The sequence below is a fragment of the Oncorhynchus mykiss genome, chromosome 20 (assembly GCF_057628025.1).
Source record: "Oncorhynchus mykiss isolate SJ-2025 chromosome 20, ASM5762802v1, whole genome shotgun sequence".
NCBI lineage: Eukaryota > Metazoa > Chordata > Actinopteri > Salmoniformes > Salmonidae > Oncorhynchus > Oncorhynchus mykiss.
In genome coordinates, this window is record NC_143041.1 from 38,717,399 (window position 1) to 38,738,100 (window position 20,702).

General features: G+C 41.4%; 1 protein-coding gene across 4 annotated transcripts in view; it reads left to right on the plus strand.

Moving 5' to 3' along the window:
* hmgcll1 (3-hydroxy-3-methylglutaryl-CoA lyase like 1) overlaps positions 1-20,702 on the plus strand; it is a 32,811-nt gene that overhangs the window by 2,888 nt on the left and 9,221 nt on the right. The window contains exons 2-8 of one of the 4 annotated variants that reach the window (XM_021576477.3): positions 731-908; positions 5,599-5,676; positions 9,070-9,177; positions 9,633-9,728; positions 9,923-10,071; positions 17,019-17,082; positions 18,391-18,579. In XM_021576477.3, the coding sequence (XP_021432152.2) occupies positions 813-908; positions 5,599-5,676; positions 9,070-9,177; positions 9,633-9,728; positions 9,923-10,071; positions 17,019-17,082; positions 18,391-18,579 (780 nt within the window). In that variant the 5' untranslated portion in view covers positions 731-812. Of the gene's footprint in view, positions 1-619; positions 909-2,042; positions 2,177-2,925; positions 2,981-3,072; positions 3,623-3,877; positions 4,120-5,598; positions 5,677-9,069; positions 9,178-9,632; positions 9,729-9,922; positions 10,072-17,018; positions 17,083-18,390; positions 18,580-20,702 lie in introns of those variants that run through there. The other 3 variants (XM_090213034.1, XM_036956235.2, XM_036956236.2) reach the window with 3 other exon arrangements.

A 20,702-nucleotide genomic window follows, 5' to 3' on the forward strand; every position in this document is an offset into this window, starting at 1 on the left:
TTCAGTGCTAGGACTTCATTAAGCCCCTCTATTGTTAACATCTGGGTGAGAAAGAATGGGTCTTTCTCTGGTAAACTGTGTCCCTGCTTTACAAGAGGATTTTATTACGCTACGCCATTGACATTGGCAGCTAGTGGCACACCTGGCAATGGAAAACCTTCAGCTGTTTCAGTCAAAAGAGATCAATCAAAGCAACCTGTTTCCCTGAAGCCTTAAATTTCATCCAGAAAGGTTGAGGTGGGGGACTTACAATAAGCAGTGTGTGACTGGTCTTATTCTAGAGCCCAGAGACTCGGCAGGCAAGTACTTCCCTTTGAGAGCTTCCTGACCTCTCAGCTCACACAGTCGCTCGTAACACTGTCAGACTAGTCCAGACATAACGTTAGCTCACACTTGAGTCCCCAGTGAGCCAGCTAGTCACTGACACTCTCACCCCTTCCATATGCCACTATCCCTCATCGCCTTTTTTAATCTCTCTCTCTCTCATCGCCTTTATTAATCTCTCTGTGTTTCTTCCTCCCTCTTGCTGACTCTATCCTCTCTCCCATCCATTCCCTGATAGGGATGCGGTTGCCATGGCAACTGATGAGTCACTGCCAGCTCTCTGCTTTCAGCTGTCGTCCTCTGATGTGATTCTTTCAGTGAGGGGGGCAGCAAGGGCCTCGGTCTCCACCCTGTCTGCTTCATGAGCATATTGATCAGAGAACTCCACCATGTGCATTTGTTGCAGTTGAGCGTAAAGATCCATCAATGCGGGTGTCGGAGCCAGAGGATCCTGGGGGAGCTCTACAGGCCAAACGGGAGCGTTTCGGATGGGCAACATCCCCACCTCAGTGAAGCACTGCCTGAGCTATGAACAACTCATCCAGGATTATCCGTGGCTAGGAAGCCGGCTGCAGGAGGAGAAGGTAAGATGGGAGGGTGCAGGTTGGGAACATGTGAAAGGACAGAGAGGGGGCATCACCCTGGGATGCAGAAACAGGCACTACAGTAACTGGCGTCACACCGCAAACACTCTATTTCAAAATAAATTCAAATGTCGTGATAAGAGCACAATATATGAAAGAATTGTTATGCCTACTGTTTAACGTTGACTTGCGGTCTAAAAGCAGGATCCTGTTCCTCCCAAAATTTACATATACACTAGATAAATTATAGGGACGCTATGTGTCTCCATCTTGGCACTCCCCCACGTTGTAGAAAATATTTTGGAAGCTATAGAAATGCATTTATTCATGTATTTTATTCTATTACAGACACCTTAATACATACTTTTAAATTATATTATGTGAGCTAAAAAAAAAAAAAATAATCCTTAAAAGTATCATTTTGAGCGATTACTAATGTTACTGTCCTCACTACAATAACAAAAATACTTAAATACATGGAATGTTGTGCTTGAAATATCTCATTTAAATATTGTAGAATTTAATTAATTCGTTCCTCCCCCACCATCTATCTTAAGTAAGTCTGCGTATTGGCAGATAGAGAGAGTACATCAAGTGAACACCCTTCTATCTTCCTCTCAACTTTTCCACCTACAACTGTTAGATTAGTTAGTCAGGTATAATATAAAAAAATATGTATTATATGTTATATATAATATGTAAAAGATTATCAACTGTAAAATCGACAGTAGATATTATTAGAAACTCTGAACTGACAAATTTTACACGTGTCATGCATTATTAAACATTATTAAAATGCCAGCAGTGATCTGAAGATCAAAGTGTTCTGGGCTTAAAGAGCGACTGCCCCTAAAAAACAACGAATCCCTTTGAAAATGGCCTATGAGGCGTCCTTGTGAATCAGAATCATTTATTCTAGTGTCAAAATTGATTACAAAGTGTAATAGCATAATTTTGGTTTTAAAGTCAGTCTCGCCTAAAATGGAGTTTGGAACCTCAGTGTGTCACAACAAATAAGTGAAGGTTGGGTTTGGATTACAATTATGTCAACAAATCATGCTACCCTTTTCCAAGCTCCACAAGCAAATCGCCCCTCAGCCTCCCTTTATTGAATGGGGCTCCCGTTGTTTCATCGCCCCCAACCAACACGTTCAAAGGATCATGCTTTTCCAGAAGGCTGCACAGCCAAAAGACAATGGTTTGCATGCCCTGCCGAAGGACCCTATCATGCGCAATAGGTGGTTGGATTTCATTGCTCTCCAGTGGTGGTGAGTATACTGGTAGCTAGACCATAGACTGCTGGTTATGTATATTTTGATAATCATTATCACTATCATCGCTGGCTAGCTACCTACTTACCTAACTAGATATCTGGCTAATGTTAGCCTACCTCAATACAACTTGGACTTGGCTTGGAAACACAAACACAAATATGGTTGTCATGATTGTGATTTCACAAGGTTGACTTTAGATGTAGTATAACTTTAGTCAGCTAACTAAGATTAAGACACAACCATATTTTAGCTAGCTAACGTTAGCATTGCTAGCTATTTTTGACAAACTTCGCTAGTGACAGTCCTCTAGAGTAAATTTGACAACACCATAATATGGCAAAGTTGTTTCCAATGAAATATTTGCCTACTTTAGCGTTGCCATCGTATTTCCATGCCACTCTCATTTAGTTTAATGTAGACTAAATTGTCACAGCCTCCGAGGTGCAACCCATGTCTAGGGCACAAATACAGTACATTTTAGATGAAACGATGATGGTACTAGGTAACCATGTCTGTCTACAACAGTGCACTAACTAGCAGCAGCAAACCAACCCTGGGCCATAGCAAAACATGTCACAGTTGGATGCATATTGTAACGGCGTCACCGGCCTGAATCTTATCTGGAGCCAATCAGTCTACATCTGTCAAGCATAGAATTAGCTACCAAACGAGATTGTTATTTCTCTATCTATGTTTTATAATTGAGGGATGATGACAATCGTTGACCCTTTTTTTTCTGTTAGACAAAGTGCACAGTTGGTCATGAACGGATGCCAGGACCAACAAGAAAGAGCAAAGGTGGGTACCATAACATGTCCAGCAATGGGAGTGCAATGTTTTAGCGACCTCCAAAAATTATTCAATTCACTGTTCTCTTGCTATTTTCACAGCTTCTCAGGAAAGACCTCAGAATAAAAGTACTTGTGTGATAAGGAGGACCGAGCACTCCCCCATTCTCATCGACAGGGCTGTAGTGGAGCAGGTTGAGAGCTTCAAGTTCCTTGGTGTCCACATCACCAACAAACTAGAATGGTCCAAACACAACAGGACAGTTGTGAAGAGGGCACGACAAAGCCTATTCCCCCTCAGGAAACTAAAAAGATTTGGCATGGGTCCTGAGATCCTCAAAAGGTTCTACAGCTGGAGCATGACTGGTTGCATCACTGCCTGGTACGGCAATTGCTCAGCCTCCGACCGCAAGACACTACAGAGGGTAGTGCGTACTGCCCAGCACATCACTGGGGCTAAGCTGCCTGCCATCCAGGACCTCTATACCAGGCGGTGTCAGAGGAAGGCCCTAAAAATTGTCAAAGACCCCAGCCACCCCAGTCATAGACTGTTCTCTCTACTACCGCATGGCAAGCAGTACCAGAGTGCCAAGTCTAGGACAAAAAGGCTTCTCAACAGTTTTTACCCCCAAGTCATAAGACTCCTGAACAGGTAATCAAATGGCTACCTGGACTATTTGCATTCCTCTGATGACACAGATGACTTCATCAAAAAAGACAAGTAATGTGTGTTATGTAAAAAGTTGTATTCAAAAACACTTGATAAAATAGTAGGCTAATTCCCCAGCAAGCAGATACAACTAGTAGAATCATTTTGGTTATGAAGTGCATTAGCAAATAGCTTTGTCCTTTCTTTAGAACAAAATACAATTGACCACTTGGCTGTCTATTATATCACCTGTCACAGGCCATACCAGTCAACACCACCTCAACACCACCTCATAAGACTGCCTGCTGCACTTGTTCGAGAGATGTCCAGTTTGCAGCCGGACATGGGGGCCCTCATCAGCATAATTCAGACATGCCCCTCGCTGTGAGTATTCCTATGAATGGAACAGTCAGTCACATGTTGGCAAGTATCCAACCAGCAACCTTAACCTGTCAGCGGCAACAGCTTTCACCAGCTCATAATTTGTACTAATACAGAAGGTAACACACTTCATTACTTTGATCCATTTGATAACCCAATTTTGAAACTAAATGTAAACTGACATTATTTGATGCTATTTTCTACTTCTTAGATGCATATAATGTCCAGGGCATAACCTAGCCTGGTGGAATCAGCCTGATCGCTGTGTTCACCATTCTATTTCACTTCACATTTTGTGAGGTTGGTTCCACCCGGCTGATCATAACCCCCATTAATAATGTAATCAGTACTCTGTGTGTGTGTGTGTGTGTGTGTGTGTGTGTGTGTGTGTGTGTGTGACTGACCAGTATCTTTGAAGAGGGGGCAGGAGCTAATCTACGCTGCCATGTCTATCAATGGGGCTCTGGCAATGACCTTACCTCTTGCCTGCCCACCAATGGTCGTCGATGGGGAGAACAGAATTAGGTAGGTTTAGTGTGACCTCTTCAAACTTCAACATAGTACCTGTTTGTGTGTCAGACATTACCTATCCAAATTGGCATTTGTAATAGAACAGTGACTATGTGTGTATGTGTTCACAGAAACATGTATGGAGCCAGCACATGGAGACTTGCAAAATGATGTGATGAAGTCCAGACCGACAGACGCACTTGATACTGATGTCCTTGAATGTAGAGAGACCTGGAACTCATCATAAAATGTTTACTAGACACAACTTTTACTTGTATTGTCTTTTTTTATTATTGAATGGAATGGTGTCAGTCAGTATGAGGAGGAAGAAACCCTGTGTATTCTGCACCAGGATCAGGGAACTCCTGTTGTATACGGGACACCACACAGGGAGGTATGACCACTGACATGTTTACTAAGGTGGCCCCATTACCACAAGAGAAAATGCAGATAGGCACAGTGTCTATCGTCTGGGAACGACAATGAAAGGTGCACATTGTTATATTAGCAGAACACTGATTCTATGGTATTGTGTAAAGGGTTGTTTATTCTACATGGACCAGTTAGTACATTTTAAAGATATCAAAACACTTTGTTTATAACAGCTACATAAATTCAAGAATTGCACTCTTCTCATATTATTCTGTAGGCTGACCTATTCAAAGCTTCCACCAAGCATCTCACCATACAGTTGTAGTTGAGCCTGTAGTTGAGTTACAGCCTGTAGTTGAGTTCAACCTGCAGGATGTTTGTTTGTTTTGTGATTAGTGGGGAGAAACAGCTGCTGGCAAGGTTCTGACAGATGGGTGTGTCTTGGTGGTGGCAAGGACACACTTGAGAAACACTCACATCAAACCACACCCCCAAGCCAACTCGCGTTCGGCTTCTGTCATGGCTGCCAGCATTTCATAAGGAGCAAATCAAAAAAACGAGGCCAAATCAGCAGGTGTAATTCCCTTTTAAGGTTGTAACACATTATTGGACAGGAGAAACCGTTAAATGGGAAAATAGCGCTTTGGAGTTTGTGACAACAGATGTAACATTTGTTTATTGTTATCAATATCTAACATGACTCTTTTCATTTTCAGTGCACTTTAACACGTGAATTTCCAGAGTATGTTAAAATGATTGAAGTTGGACCAAGAGACGGACTTCAAAATGAAAAGGTATATATTTTCATCAGTCACTTATCTGAATACACAGACACACACACACACACACACACACCATCCATAATCATTAAATAAGTAATGTACTGTGAGGGAAAAAAGTATTTGATCCCCTGCTGATTTTGTACGTTTTCCCACTGACAAAGAAATTATCTGTCTATAATTTTAATGGTAGGTTTATTTGAACAGTGAGAGACAGAATAACAACAAAAAAATCCAGAAAAACTTATGTCAAAAATGTTACGCATTTATTTGCATTTTAATGAGGGAAATAAGTATTTGACCCCTCTGCAAAACATGACTTAGTACTTGGTGGCAAAACCCTTGTTGGCAATCACATAGGTCAGACGTTTCTTGTAGTTGGCCACCAGGTTTGCACACATCTCAGGAGGGATTTTGTCCCACTCCTCTTTGCAGATCTTCTCCAAGTCATTAAGGTTTCGAGGCTGACGTCTGGCAACTCGAACCTTCAGCTCCCTCCACAGATTTTCTATGGGATTAAGGTCTGGAGACTGGCTAGGCCACTCCAGGACCTTAATGTGCTTCTTCTTGAGCCACTCCAATGTTGCCTTGGCTGTGTGTTTTGGGTCATTGTCATGCTGGAATACCCATCCACGACCTATTTTCAATGCCCTGGCTGAGGGAAGGAGGTTCTCACCCAAGATTTGATGGTACATGGCCCTGTCCATCGTCCCTTTGATGCGGTGAAGTTGTCCTGTCCCCTAGCAGAAAAACACCCCCAAAGCATAATGTTTCCACCTCCTATGTTTGACGGTGGGGATGGTATTCTTGGGGTCATAGGCAGCATTCCTCCTCCTCCAAACACGGTGAGTTGAGTTGATGCCAAAGAGCTCCATTTTGGTCTCATCTGACCACAACACTTTCACCCAGTTGTCCTCTGAATCATTCAGATGTTCATTGGCAAACTTCAGACGGGCATGTATATGTGCTTTCTTGAGCAGGGGGACCTTGCGGGCGCTGCAGGATTTCAGCACTTCACGGCGTAGTGTGTTACCAATTGTTTTCTTAGTGACTATGGTCCCAGCTGCCTTGAGATCATTGACAAGATCCTCCCGTGTAGTTCTGGGCTGATTCCTCACCGTTCTCATGATCATTGCAACTCCACAAGGTGAGATCTTGCATGGAGCCCCAGGCCGAGGGAGATTGAGAGTTCTATTGTGTTTCTTCAACAATCGCACCAACTGTTGTCACCTTCTCACCAAGCTGCTTGGCGATGGTCTTGTTGCCCATTCCAGCCTTGTGTAGGTCTACAATACTTTTGTCCTTCACTGTACAGTGCATTCGGAAAGTATTCAGACCCCTTGACTTTTCCGTATTTCGTTATGTTACAGCCTTATTCTAAAATCTATTAAATAAAATGTTTTCCTCATCAATCTACACACAATACCCCATAATGACGAAGTAAAAACAGGTTTAAAAAAATAAAAAACAGAAATAACTAATTTATGTAAGTATTCAGACTCTTTGCTATGCGACTCGAAATTGAGCTCGGGTGCATCCTGTTTCCATTGATCATCCTTGAGATGTTTCTACAACTTGATTGGAGTCCACCTGTGGTTAATTCAATTGATTGGATATGATTTGAAAATGCGCACACCTGTCTATTTCAGGTTGACAGTGCACAGTTGGCAGTGCATGTCAGAGCAAAAACCAAGCCATGAGGTCCAAGGAATTGTCCGTAGAGCTCCAATACAGGATTTTGTCAACTCACATTTCTGCAACATTTAAGGTCCCCGAGAACACAGTGCCCTCCATCCTTCTTAAATGGAAGAAGTTTGGAATCTCCAAGACTCATCCTAGAGCTGGCCGCTCGGCCAAACTGAGCAATCGGGGGAGAAGGGCCTTGGTCAGGGAGGTGACCAAGTACCCCATGGTCATTCTGACAGAGCTCCAGAGTTCCTCTGTGGAGATGGGAGAACCTTCCAGAAGGACAACCATATCTGCAGCCAGACAGAAGCCACTCCTCAGTAAATGGCACATGACAGCCCACTTGGAGTTTGCCAAAAGGTACCTGTAGGTCTCATCCTAGAAACAAGATTCTCTAGTCTGATGAAACCAAGATTGAACTCTTTGGCCTGAATGCCAAGCGTCATGCCTGGAGGAAACCTGGCACCGTCCCTACAGGGAAGGATGGTGGCGGCAGCATCATGCTGTGGGGATGTTTTTAAGTGGCAGGGACTGGGAGACTAGTCAGGATCGAGGGAAAGATAAAAGGAGCAGAGTACAGAGAGATCCTTGATGAAAACCTGCTCAGGACCTCAGACTGGGGTGAAGGTTCACCTTCCAACAGGACAATGACCCTAAGCACACAGCCAAGACGTCCCGAAGCCACTCCTGCGTTAAGTCTCTGAATGTCCTTGAGTTGCCCAGCCAGTGCCTGGACATGAACCCGATCTAACATCTCTGGAAAGACCTGAAAATAGCTGTGCAGCTATGCTCCCTATCCAACCTGACAGAGCTTGAGAGGCTCTGCAGAGGAGAATGTGAGAAACTCCCCAAATACAGGTGTGCCAAGCTTGTAGCGTCATACCCAAGAAGACTTGAGGCTGTCATCACTGCCGAAGGTGCTTCAAAAACGTACCGAGTCGGAACCATTTCCTGGAAAACAACCAAATGGAGACCGTCTGAATACTCAGTTTTGTATTTTTTATAAAGTAGCAAAAACGAATACAAAACAGTTTTTGCTTTGACCTGGGGTATTGTGTTTAGATTGATGAGAAAAAACAACTATTGAATACATTTTAGAAAAGGTTGTAACGTAACAAAATGTGGAAAAAGTATTGCGGTCTGAATACTTTCCAAATGCACTGTACATTTTTGCAAATTATTTATGTTCACTACACATTACACCTTTACAAACCCAATATGGTATCTAAGACCTGGAAGCTTGCTTCTTTTGTGTTAGCCCACTTTTGTATTATGTAACTATCCTTTTGATTGATTCCTGGTTGATTTGATGATCCCCTTAAAAGTATGGATTATTTTTCTGTGATTACCCATGACATGTGTTTCACATTTTCTCCTCAAAAAATGTATTGATCAAATGAACACCAACTGCCCTTGAAATCTATGGGAAACATGACATGACTTTACCAGATGGCTCATATGTTGTATATATTCAAGTCTGCTGTAGCTGTACAAATTGACATGATGACAAAGTCAAACTCAGGGGGTACTACACGCTGTAATTGTAGGAAGTACTGTATGTTTGGAAGAAGTGGACCCAGCAGGTGAGTGCCGTAAATTACTCTGGTTGCAAAGACATTGCAGCTGAATTGCCCAGATGTCCACTCCGCACATACCTCCAATCTTGACAGGGGATCAGAATCAGATCCAGAAAGAGACGGTCTCCATTTCATTGTTTTCCAGGAAATGGTTCCGACAAGAGTCAAAATCCAGCTGATAAACATGCTCTCGGAAACAGGCCTGCCTGTGATCGAGGCCACCAGCTTTGTGTCTTCAAAGTGGGTACCACAGGTAATAACTATTCTCTGTGTTCCCAGAAAGCTTACTGAGTGATTTATTAGGCTCTCATTGTTCTCTTCAGGACTACTGGGGGAAACCTGCTACTCCAGTATCCCAGTTAGACCCTGGACTCGCAGATGTTTTTGGGGAAAACCTTGAGCTATAGGCCTATTCCAGAACCTGTTTTCCAAGCACTTTATTTTGTTTGCCTGTGTAAAATATATGACAGCTCACCTCATGAAAGAAACTACAGATGTCTGTGTCATATTCTTGAGTTGTATTGAGACAAATGATGTGGAACAGCTATCTTTGCATTTCTATATGAGCTTCTGGAAAATATGAGTTTTCGTAAAACTAGGCTACATACTAGTCTCGCTTGCCAGGTGCATGGACCTCCAACAGCAGCTGTGGGAAGAGACTATACTCTGTCGACATATTTTGTAAACATGCTTTTGTCTGTTGTCAAGATGGCGGACCACACTGAAGTGCTTCAAGCCATCCACAGATCTTCTCATGCTCGTTATCCTGTACTGACACCCAACATGCACGGCTTTCAGGATGCTGTAAGCATTTCATTATTCATCCGAGAAATCACACTCTTTAAAAAGAACAGATATCTCCCCAGGCTCCCCTGATGTGTAGTGCTGTATAAAGGTTGAGGGAACACTATGCCTGAGATGAATGGAAACATTTTAAAGTAATGTTTGTTCCATAATGTTACATCGAAATAATGTAACTTCCCTCTGTCCTGTTGAAGGTTGCAGCTGGTGCTACTGAAGTGGCCGTGTTTGGGTCTGCCTCTGAGACCTTCAGTCAAAAAAATATCAATTGCTCTATTGATGACAGCATGCTGAGGTTCGAGGAAGTCATTTGCACTGCTAAACAACAACAGATTCCAGTCCGTGGGTTTGTATCATTCCTCACTTTGCGCTTCTTCACCAGTAAAGCCATTTTACTTGAATATATTGCAATGATTCCATATGCTCTTTAACTGGTGTCAACCATGTACAGTTGTGGACAAATATAGTGGCACCCTTGCACTTTTCTTAAATAATTTCATATTTCTTCTAAAAAAGAATACGTTGAAATTTTTAAATACTTTTGGTCTCCACGCCATGTAATTGGATTTTCAACATTTCAGAACCAATTTTATTTTTGCAAACTTAAGTTTACAATTTTGATTAAGAATATAAAGACGCATTTTATGGACATGGGTACTGGGGGGCCCTGAACGTGTACATGTCATCATGTAATCAACAGACTATCAATGTGTTTTCGAGTCCAATGATTAACTTTGTGTCCAAAAACTGGGTCTCCATCGAAGGTGAAGACGGCCATCAAGGAACTTCACTGGTCTATATGCAAACTGGAATAATATATCCTGAGGCTGTATTTATTGTAGCTGTGGGTTTTAACAAAGCACATTTGAGAACAAGGCTACTTAAATTCTTCCAGCATATTGATTGTGCTACTCGCATAGGCAATACCCTCGACCACTGCTACTCTAACGTCCGCGATGCATACAAAGCCCTCCCTTAGGAAAATCTGACCATGACGCCATCTTGCTCCTACCGTCTTATAAACAGAAACTCAAACAGGATGTAACAGTGACGAGAACCATTCAACACTGGTCCGACCAATCGGAAGCCACGCTTCAAGATTGTTTTGATCAGGTGGACTGGAATATGTTCCGGTCAGCCTCAGAACAACATTGACCTACACGCTGACTCGGTGAGTGTGTTTATAAAGAAGTGCATTGGAGATGTTGTACCCACTGGGACTATTCAAACCTACCCTAACCAGAAACCGTGGATGGATGGCGGCATTCGCGCAAAACTGAAAGTGCGATCCACAGCATTTAACCATGGGAAAGAGGTCTGGGAATATGACTGAATATAAACAGTGTAGTTATTCCCTTCACAAGGCAATCAAACAAGCGACCTGCCAGTACAGGGACAAGGTGGAGTCGCAATTCAACGGCTCAGACACGCAACGTATGTGGCAGGGTCTACAGGAAATCACGGACTACAAAAAGAAAACCAGCCACGTCACGGACACAGACGTCACGCTTCCAGACAAATTAAACACTATCTTTTTCCCCGCTTTGAGGAAAATAAAGTGCCACCGTCGAGGCATGCTAACAAGGACTGTTCCCGCTCCCTATCCCAGTCTGTTGTCCCCACACGCACAGCACCCAATGTCACAGGAAGGCCAAAAAGATCATCAAGGACATCAGCCACCCGAGCCACTACAGGTGCATCAAAGCAGGGACCGAGAGACTGAAAAAAAAAAGCTTCTATCTCAAGACCATCAGAATGCTAAACAGCAATCACTAACTCAGAGAGGCTGCTGCCTACATTAATATAAACTAGTCACTTTATACAATGTCTCTTTTAAATAATGCCACTTTAATAATGCTTATACTGTATTTTATACCGTCTATTGCACCTTGCCTATGCTGCTCGGCCATCGCTCATCCATATACTTACATGTACATATTCTCATTCACCCCTTTTTAGATTTGTTTGTATTAGGTAGTTGTTGGGGATTGTTAGATTACTTATTAGATATTACTGCACTGTCAGAACTAGAAGCACAAGCACTTCGCTACACTTGCATTAACATCTGCTAATGTGTATGTGACAAATAAAATTAGATTTGATTTGTTGTGGGTCTTCCAACAGGACAACGACCCCAAACACACATCAAAAGCACCCAAGAATGGTTCAAGAAGAAACACTGGACTCTTTGAATCACATCCATAGCCCACGGCGAGAACTGAAAACAGCAGTTGGTGGAGGGCAACCCTCAAACATGGAAGAATTAGAGCAGTTTGCTACTGAAGAGTGGGCCAAATTGCCAGTAGAAAGGTGCAACAAGCTCATTGAAGGCTACAAGAAGCAATTGTTGGCAGTTATCTTGGCCAAAGACTGTGGAACCAAGTAATAGCTCTGGGGTGCCAATAACTTTGTCCATGCCATTTGTCTTTATCTTCTAAATTGAAAGTTTAAGTTTACAAAAATAAAATTGGTTCTGTAATGTTGAAACTCCAATAAGGTGTGGAGACTTTATTGTTGTGGTTGCAATTTTAGCTTATTTTTTATGAAATAGGGAAATATTTAAGAAAAGTGAAAGGGTTCCAATATATTTGACCACAACTGTATGTTTATGTTGACTTTGGAAAAAAATGCACTACCGTATAATGTTTCAAAGGCCTAATGTTACTCTCTCTCTGTTAGCAAAGGTACACTCAGACAGTGATAAATGACTCCAGAAATAATAGGTTAACAAGCAAATTTCCAGATGTGCACTGAATCGTTCTATGTGTTGCTTCAACTACAAGTCCAGATGGACAGTATAGAACCGCTGACATGAAGCATGTTTAAATTTTGTGGTACAGTAGCCCCCTTTCATCCAAACAACGCAGCAATGCCATGGCAACGCATCAGTTTGACACAGGCATTCTGGCAGATCTCCCGCTGTTGGAGATGGCTTGGGCAGCACTCCCTTCCCTCGAGTCCTGCTAGAACTTGCTGGATATCCCGGTGACAAACTGAGGTATCGTCTAACGACTGTGAGCCCAAGAGAAAAATGTTCTACTTTTCACATGTCCGCTATTTCAAGCAGTGAACGTTTCCTACACATATGGAATAGGCATATTGTTTGACTTCACCCCCCTGCATAATTTCTCATTGCTACTGTCAACAACATAACCACTACATATAACAAAATATTCAACACCAATTGGTTATAAGATTTGAAGTCTATATTGCACTGGCAGTTAGCGGTTAGTGAATCCAGAAAACAGAGTTATGATCTACCTTAATTCTAATGACAGATAGCATAAATTATGACTTTTTGACCAGAGAGAGTTAACCTTTTAGTGCCATTCACTGTGTAACATGTGGCCAAGTTGGCATGTTTATGACCCATGTATTAATATATTCCATGTGTGTTTATGACCCATGTATTAATATATAGTACCAGTCAAAAGTTTGGACACACCTACTCATTCAAGAGTTTTTCTTCATTTTCACTATTTTCTACATTGTAGAATATTAGTGAAGACATCAACACTGTGAAATAACACACATGGAATCATGTAGTAACCAAAAAGGTGTTAAACAAATCAAAATATATTTTACATTTGAGATTCTTCAAAGTAGCCACCTTTTGCCTTGATGTTAGCTTTGCACACTCTTGGCATTCTCTCAACCAGCTTCACCTGGAATGCTTTCCAACAGTCTTGAAGGAATTCCCACATATGCTGAGCACTTGTTGACTGCTTTTCCTTCACTCTGCGGTCCAACTCATCCCAAACCATCTCAATAGGGTTGAGGTCAGGTGATTGTGGAGGCCAGGTCATCTGATGCAGCACTTCATCACTCTCCTTCTTGGTAAAATAGCCCTTACACTTACTGTTGTAGCCATGCTGGTTAAGTGTGCCTTGAATTCTAAATACATCACAGACAGTGTCACCAGCAAAGCATCCCCACACAATCACAGCTCCTCTTCCATGCTTCACGGTGGGAACCACACATGCGGAGATCATCCCTTCACCTACTCTGCGTCTCACAAAGACACAGCGTTTGGAACCAAATATCTCAAATTTGGACTCATTAGACCAAAGGACAGAATTCCACCGGTCTTATGTCCATTGCTCATGTTGCTTGTCCCAAGCAAGTCTCTTATTATTATTATTGGTGTCCTTTAGTAGTTGTTTCTTTGCAGTTATTCAACCATGAAGTTCTGATACACACAGTCTCAAATCAAATAAAAAATATGTGTCACATGCGCCGAATACAACAGGCCTTAGAGTGTGAAATGCTTACTTACAAGCCTTTAATCAACAATTCAGTTTTAAGAAAAAAAGTGTTAAGAAAGAATCTACTAAAATTAACTGAAATAAAAATTGTAAAAAGTTCTAAAATACAAAACAAAAGAGAAATAGAAAAAATATAAATAACAGTAGCAAGGCTATGTACAGAGAGTACCGGTACAGAGTCAATGTGCGGGGGCACCGGTTTGTCATACACCTTAGCCAAATACATTTAAACTCGGTTTTTCACAATTCCTGACATTTAATCCTAGTAAAAATTCTCTGTCTTAGGACAGTTAGGACCACCACTTTATTTTAAGGATGTGAAATGTCAGAATAATAGCAGAGAGAATGATTTATTTCAGCTTTTCTTTCATCATATTCCCAGTGGGTCAGAAGTTTACAAACATTCAATTAGTAATTGGTAGCATTGCCTTTAAATTTTTTAACTTGGGTCAAACGTTTCGGGTAGCCTTCCACAAGCTTCCAACAACAAGTTGGGTGAATTTTGGCCCATTTCTCCTGACAGAGCTGGTGTAACTGAGTCAGATTTGTAGGCCTCCTTGCTCGCACATGCTTTTTCAGTTCTGCACACAAATGTTCTATGGGATTGAGGTCAGGGCTTTGTGATGGCCATTACTATAACTTGACTTTGTTGTCCTCAAGGCATTTTGCCACAACTTTGGAATTATGCTTTGGGTCATTGTCCATTTGGAAGACCCATTTGTGACCAAGCTTTAACTTCCTGACTGATGTTTTGAGATGTTACTTCAATATATCCACATAATTTTCCTACCTCATGATGCCATCTATTTTGTGAAGTGCACCAGTCCCTCTTGCAGCAAAGCACCCCCAAAACATGATGCGGCCACCCCCGTGTTTCATGGATGGGATGGTGTTCTCCGGCTTGCTTGTCTCCCCCTTTTTCCTCCAAACATAACATCATTAAACAGTTCTATTTTTGTTTCATCAGACCAGAGGACATTTCTCCAAAAAGTACAATCGTTGTCCCCATGTGCAGTTGCAAACCGTAGTCTGGCTTTTTTATGGCGGTTTTGGAGCAATGGCTTCTTCCTTGCTGAGCGGCCTTTCAGGTTATGTCGACATAGGACTCGTTTTAATGTGGATTTAGGCCGGGTAGCCTAGTGGTTAGAGCGTTGGACTAGTAACCGGAAGGTTGCAAGTTCAAACCCCCGAGCTGACAAAGTACAAATCTGTTGTTCTGCCCCTGAACAGGCAGTTAACCCACTGTTCCTAGGCCGTCGTTGAAAATAAGAATGTGTTCTTAACTGACTTGCCTAGTTGAATAAAATAAAAATAAATCTTTGCTGTTGTTCTGGGATTGATCTGCACTTTTCGCACCAAAGTACGTTCATCTCTAGGAGACAGAACGCGTCTCCTTCCTGAGCGGTATGATGGCTGCATGGTCCCATGGTGTTTATACTTGCATACTATTGTTTGTACAGATGAACGTGGTAACTTCAGGCGTTTGGAAATTGCTCCCAAGGATGAACCAGACTTGTGGAGGTCTACAATTGTTTTCTGAGGTCTCGGCTGATTTCTTTTGATTTTCCCATGATGTCAAGCAAGGAGGCACTGAGTTTGAAGGTAGGTCTTGAAATACATCCACAGGTACACCTCCAATTGATTCAAATGATGTCAATTAGCCTATCAGAAGCTTCTAAAGCCATGACATCATTTTCTGGAATTTTCCAAGCTGTTTAAAGTGACAGTCAACTTAGTGTATGTAAACTTCTGACCCACTGGAATTGTGATACAGTGAATTATAAGTGAAATAATCTGTCTGTTAACAATTGTTGGAAAAATGACTTGTCATGCACAAAGTAGATGTCCTAACCGACTTGCCAAAACTGTAGTTTATTAACAAGAAATGTGTGGAGTGGTTGAAAAACGAGTTTTAATGAATCCAACCTAAGTGTATGTAAACTTCTGACTTCAACTGTACGTGTAGATAGAGGTAAAGTGCTTTGCATGGATGATACAGACTGTAGCAGCAGCATAAAAATGGGGGTGTTGGTGACAATGGAATTAGTCCGGGTAGCCATTTGATTAGCTGTTCAGGAGTCTTATGGCTTGGGGGTAGAAGCTGTCTAGAAGCGTTTTGGACCGAGACTGCTTGCCGTGCGGTAGCAGCGAGAACAGTCTATGACTAGAGTAGCTGGAGTCTTTGGCAATTTTTTGGGCCTTCCTCTGACACTGCATGGTATAGAGGTCCTGGGTGGCAGGAGGCTTGGCCCCAGTGATGTACTGGGCCGTACGTACTGCCCTCTGTGATGTTGAGATGTGTCTGTTATTTGAACTCTGTAAAGTATTTATTTTGGCTGCAATTTCTGAGGCTGGTAACTCTAATGAACTTGTCCTCTGGTAACTCTGGGTCTTCCTTTCCTGTGGCGGTCCTCATGAGAGCCAGTTTCATCATAACCCTTGATGTTTTTTGCGACTGCACTTAAAGTAACTTTCAAAGTTCTTGAAATTTTCCAGATTGACTGAACTTCATGTCTTAAAGTAATGATGGACTTGCCATAATATGGACTTGGTATTTTACCAAATAGAACTATCTTCTGTAAACCTCCCTTACATTGTCACAACACAACTGATTGGCTCAAACACATTAAGAGGGAAAGAAATTCCACAAATTGACTTTTAACAAGGCACACCTGTTATTTGAAATGTATTCCATGTGACTACCTCATGAAGCTGGTTGAGAGAATGCCAAGAGTGTGCAAAGCTATCATCAAGGCAAATGGTGGTTACTTTGAAGAATCTCAAATGTAAAATATATTTAGATTTGTTGAACACTTTTTGGTTACTACATGATTCCCTATGTGTTCTTTCATAGTTTTTATGTCTTCAGTATTATTCTACAATGTAGAAAATAGTCAAAATAAGGACAAATCCTTGAATGAGTAGGTGTGTCCAAACTTTTGACTGGTACTATATGTGTGTTTATGACCCATGTATTAATATATGCCAAGTGTGTTTATATTAACCATGTATGTTTGTTTTCTTTTAGATATGTTTCTTGTGCACTAGGATGTCCATATGAGGGACCCATTGAACCCACTAAAGTTGCAGAGGTAAGGCAACACTTCTGCGTTGCCGCCTTGTGTCAATAATGGACATACTCTATACCTTATACGTGGGTCGTTCCACGATATTAGTACCTTTTGGCTCGTGTAACTTGTTGAAAAAAATCTAGTTTTATTTCACCTAATTTTAACATTCTGTCACAAAGAGCACATGTTAAAAAAAATATTTAAAAAATCCTATCTCAAAAATTACTGTAGTAAGTGCCTATTAAGTGCCAAATCAAGTAACAGTTTTGACCACAACAGGGTTGACCACAACAGGGTTGACCGTAACAGGGTTGACCGTAACATGGTTGACCACAACAGGGTTGACCGTAACACGGTTGACCGTAACAGGGTTGACGATTTAGTCTTACATCAGGCATAAATCCCTTGTGACAGGGGAAATGGAAGCTTGTTGTGTGCAACAGGGAGATGCAATTTAAAGCAAGCTTCACAAAGAAAATGCCATTTTTCAAAGATTTCTATTCAAATCAACACTGGAGTTGCTTACCAAGAAGACATTGAATGTTCCTCAGTGGCCTATTTACAGATTGTTTTTACGGTTTGAAAATCTATGAATCTATGACTTGAAGATTGCTGTCTAGCAATGATCAACCATCAACTTGACAGAGCTTGTAGAATTTTTAAAAGAATAATGGGAAAATATTGTGCAATCCAGGTGTGCAAAGCTCTTCTAGACTCATAACTGTAATTATCGCCTGTTGGGGTATTTTGTGTAGATGGGTGAGAGAAAAAAATATATTAAATAAATGTTGAATTCAGGCTGTAACATAACAAAATGTGAAATAAGTCAAGTGGTATGAATACTTTCTGAAGGCACTGTCTAGTAAAGAGCTCTTCATTTCATATACAGTATCAGGCTTATAAAAATCCAACATTGGTGGATAATTTCTATTTAAAACAAAGGGAGGCAGTAGGGAATAATTTTCTGTACATGTATAATCTAAACAATGTCAAACACCCGAAAGGACTGTTTTCTAGATAAAAAAATAACGTTCATATATCTGTAATGCTGTAACTACAGTATACACCGTTCTTCTTTTTTATGTTAAAATGTAACCTTAATTTAACTAGGCAAGTCAGTTAATTAAGAACAAATTCTTATTTGCAATGACGGCCTACATCGGCCAAAAGCGGGAGACGCTGGGCTAATTGTGCGCCGCCCTATGGGACTCCCAATCACGGCCGGTTGTGATACAGCCTGGATCATATCAAGCAAGAGAGCTCTGAGCTCCAGCATGTTTATGTTTCCAATGGACTTGTTATGATAAGTTGCTCTATTCTTGGCTATAGGTGGTAAAGCGGTTGTATGAACTGGGCTGCTATGAGGTGTCTCTGGGGGATACTATCGGCGTGGGCACCCCAGGCTCCATGGCCAAGATGCTGCAATACGTCATGAAAGAGGTACCCAGCAGCGCTCTGGCCGTTCACTGCCACGACACCTACGGCCAGGCTCTGGCCAACATCCTAACTGCACTGCAGGTAATGAGCTAAGTGCTAACATTTAAGCACAATATGGGCACTGCGGTTGTTTCAAACACATATTTTTTAGATCCCCTGACAGTCTAGAGTATGAGTAATGTGTAAAACGTTACTGAAAGGATGCATGGTAAACGTTCATGACACAATACATAACAATGTGGTAGAGGGCCATTATGAAGTGGTCCAAGATGGTACATATGTTGGATATTCATTTGAGCCAGTTTGCTACAGCAGGAAAATAATCCTGCAGCAATAGGAAATGTGTATTATAATTAATGGACATTTTTGTAGGGGCTTATACACTTTTCGTAAGGGAAAATCAAGTCTGAAATGTCAAAGTGGATATTTCACTCAACTACACTACAGGTTTTACATTTCCTACATTGCAGGAAAGTTTTCACCAAATAAAGGTCCTACATCTGTATTATGAAGGCTTTTGTGACCAAAAGTCTTGTGTGCTCGGATTGTTTTGTGAGAATTGAGGAGACATTGTTTGCTTGACTGAAAATATATTAATAAACAACAAAAACAAAGGTATATGTCACAATAGGACATACTGTACAGAAATAGGAGAACACACATCTCAATTGGGAACATGATCTGGAAGTCCCCCACAAAGGAAAATAACACAAAAACTGCCCACCAATAAAATCCCAGAATCATAATGAACACAAGATATGCTCTCCTATTACCAGCACCTACATTTAAGATAATAAAATAGTATTTCACAGATCATCAATAAAGCTCTCTTTTAAACCACAATGTTGAATTAAGTTGTACAAAGCTTCCTGAAACACCACTCTTCTATTGTGTTTTTCACCACCCCTCCGGAGTGAACCTATGACCCGGGAGTCAGTCAGGTCATAAACCAGAGGTAAGGTAGACATGGCTGTATCAGTTCTCTGGGGAACCTCATTGTGCTCTGTCTCCCAGTTTGTCATCCTTGGCAGCGGAGGGATGATCTTTTGGTGCTGGGCGGGGGGGTCAGAAGATGTGAAGGGGGTTCACACAAAGGCTCACCTATTCAGTGTCTGTTTCACATGACAGTGCCCTGGCCTTGACAATGGTACTGAGTGTGAGCGGAGGAAACAGCCAGCCCTGAGGGGTTCCCAACTCATGTGCTGCTTGGCTGTTGAACTATTTGACAATGCTGCACTTAAAGGGCATGTGGAAAATGATCCTATCATTGGCCCGCATGAAACACATGGAAAATGGAGAAGGCGAAAGAAACCGGTCCAGACCAGTAACTATGTAACTGAGACAGCGAGAATGCAGTGACTATCGCTGGATTCATTGAGAAATCGAGAGCTTGGGACTAATAAGGTTCTATCTGCAAAACTATGATTCTGAGATAATTAGCTTTAAAGTTTCGCAACCCTCATTGTGTCAGCAATTTTAATCTTGTATTCTTTTGAACTTAACAACATGGATTTGGGTATTTAAAGTACTATATAGGTAGAGAACATTGAACAGAACAAGGCTATGTCAATAACAACATTTTGACAAAAATGCAGATAGAAAGTTATAGTCCCAATCTCCCAAAAAGTGACTCATGGGAAGACACTTAGAAAAACAGAACAATTCAGAATGAAAAAGGCATCATTCGCTTAAGAAAAGCATTTGTTGTGCTGCAATCCCACTTACCCTAAATAACCCAAAGTCTGCATAACTTTTAGCACTGATTCATGGCTTTACTTATGAATTTATCTACTCAGAAAATACACCAGTGTTAAATCCACACTGGCAGTGTTACATTTAACACTGATCCAGTGTTTCTGCAGTTCCACACTTTTTAGTGTTAAATTAACATAGTGCTTAGTCTATAATAACTTATTTGCATAAAAACATTAATATTGAAACAAACAATTCAAAAAAATCGAATTAACACTATAAAAGTTACACTGAAAGATCAACACTAGGTAACACTGGCCGATTTGCTGTGTATTTCCATGCTCAAGGAATTGTACATGTTCATAAAACAGCTTTCTGTTTTGTATTTTTTTTTTAAACAACCTTTCAACACATCCTGATGTTGGGCACTTTTGACAAGGGGTGAGAAGACCCAGAGGGTCTGTAAAAATTCCTTTCTGTGAATCACATAGAAATTGATTTATCACAGCTGC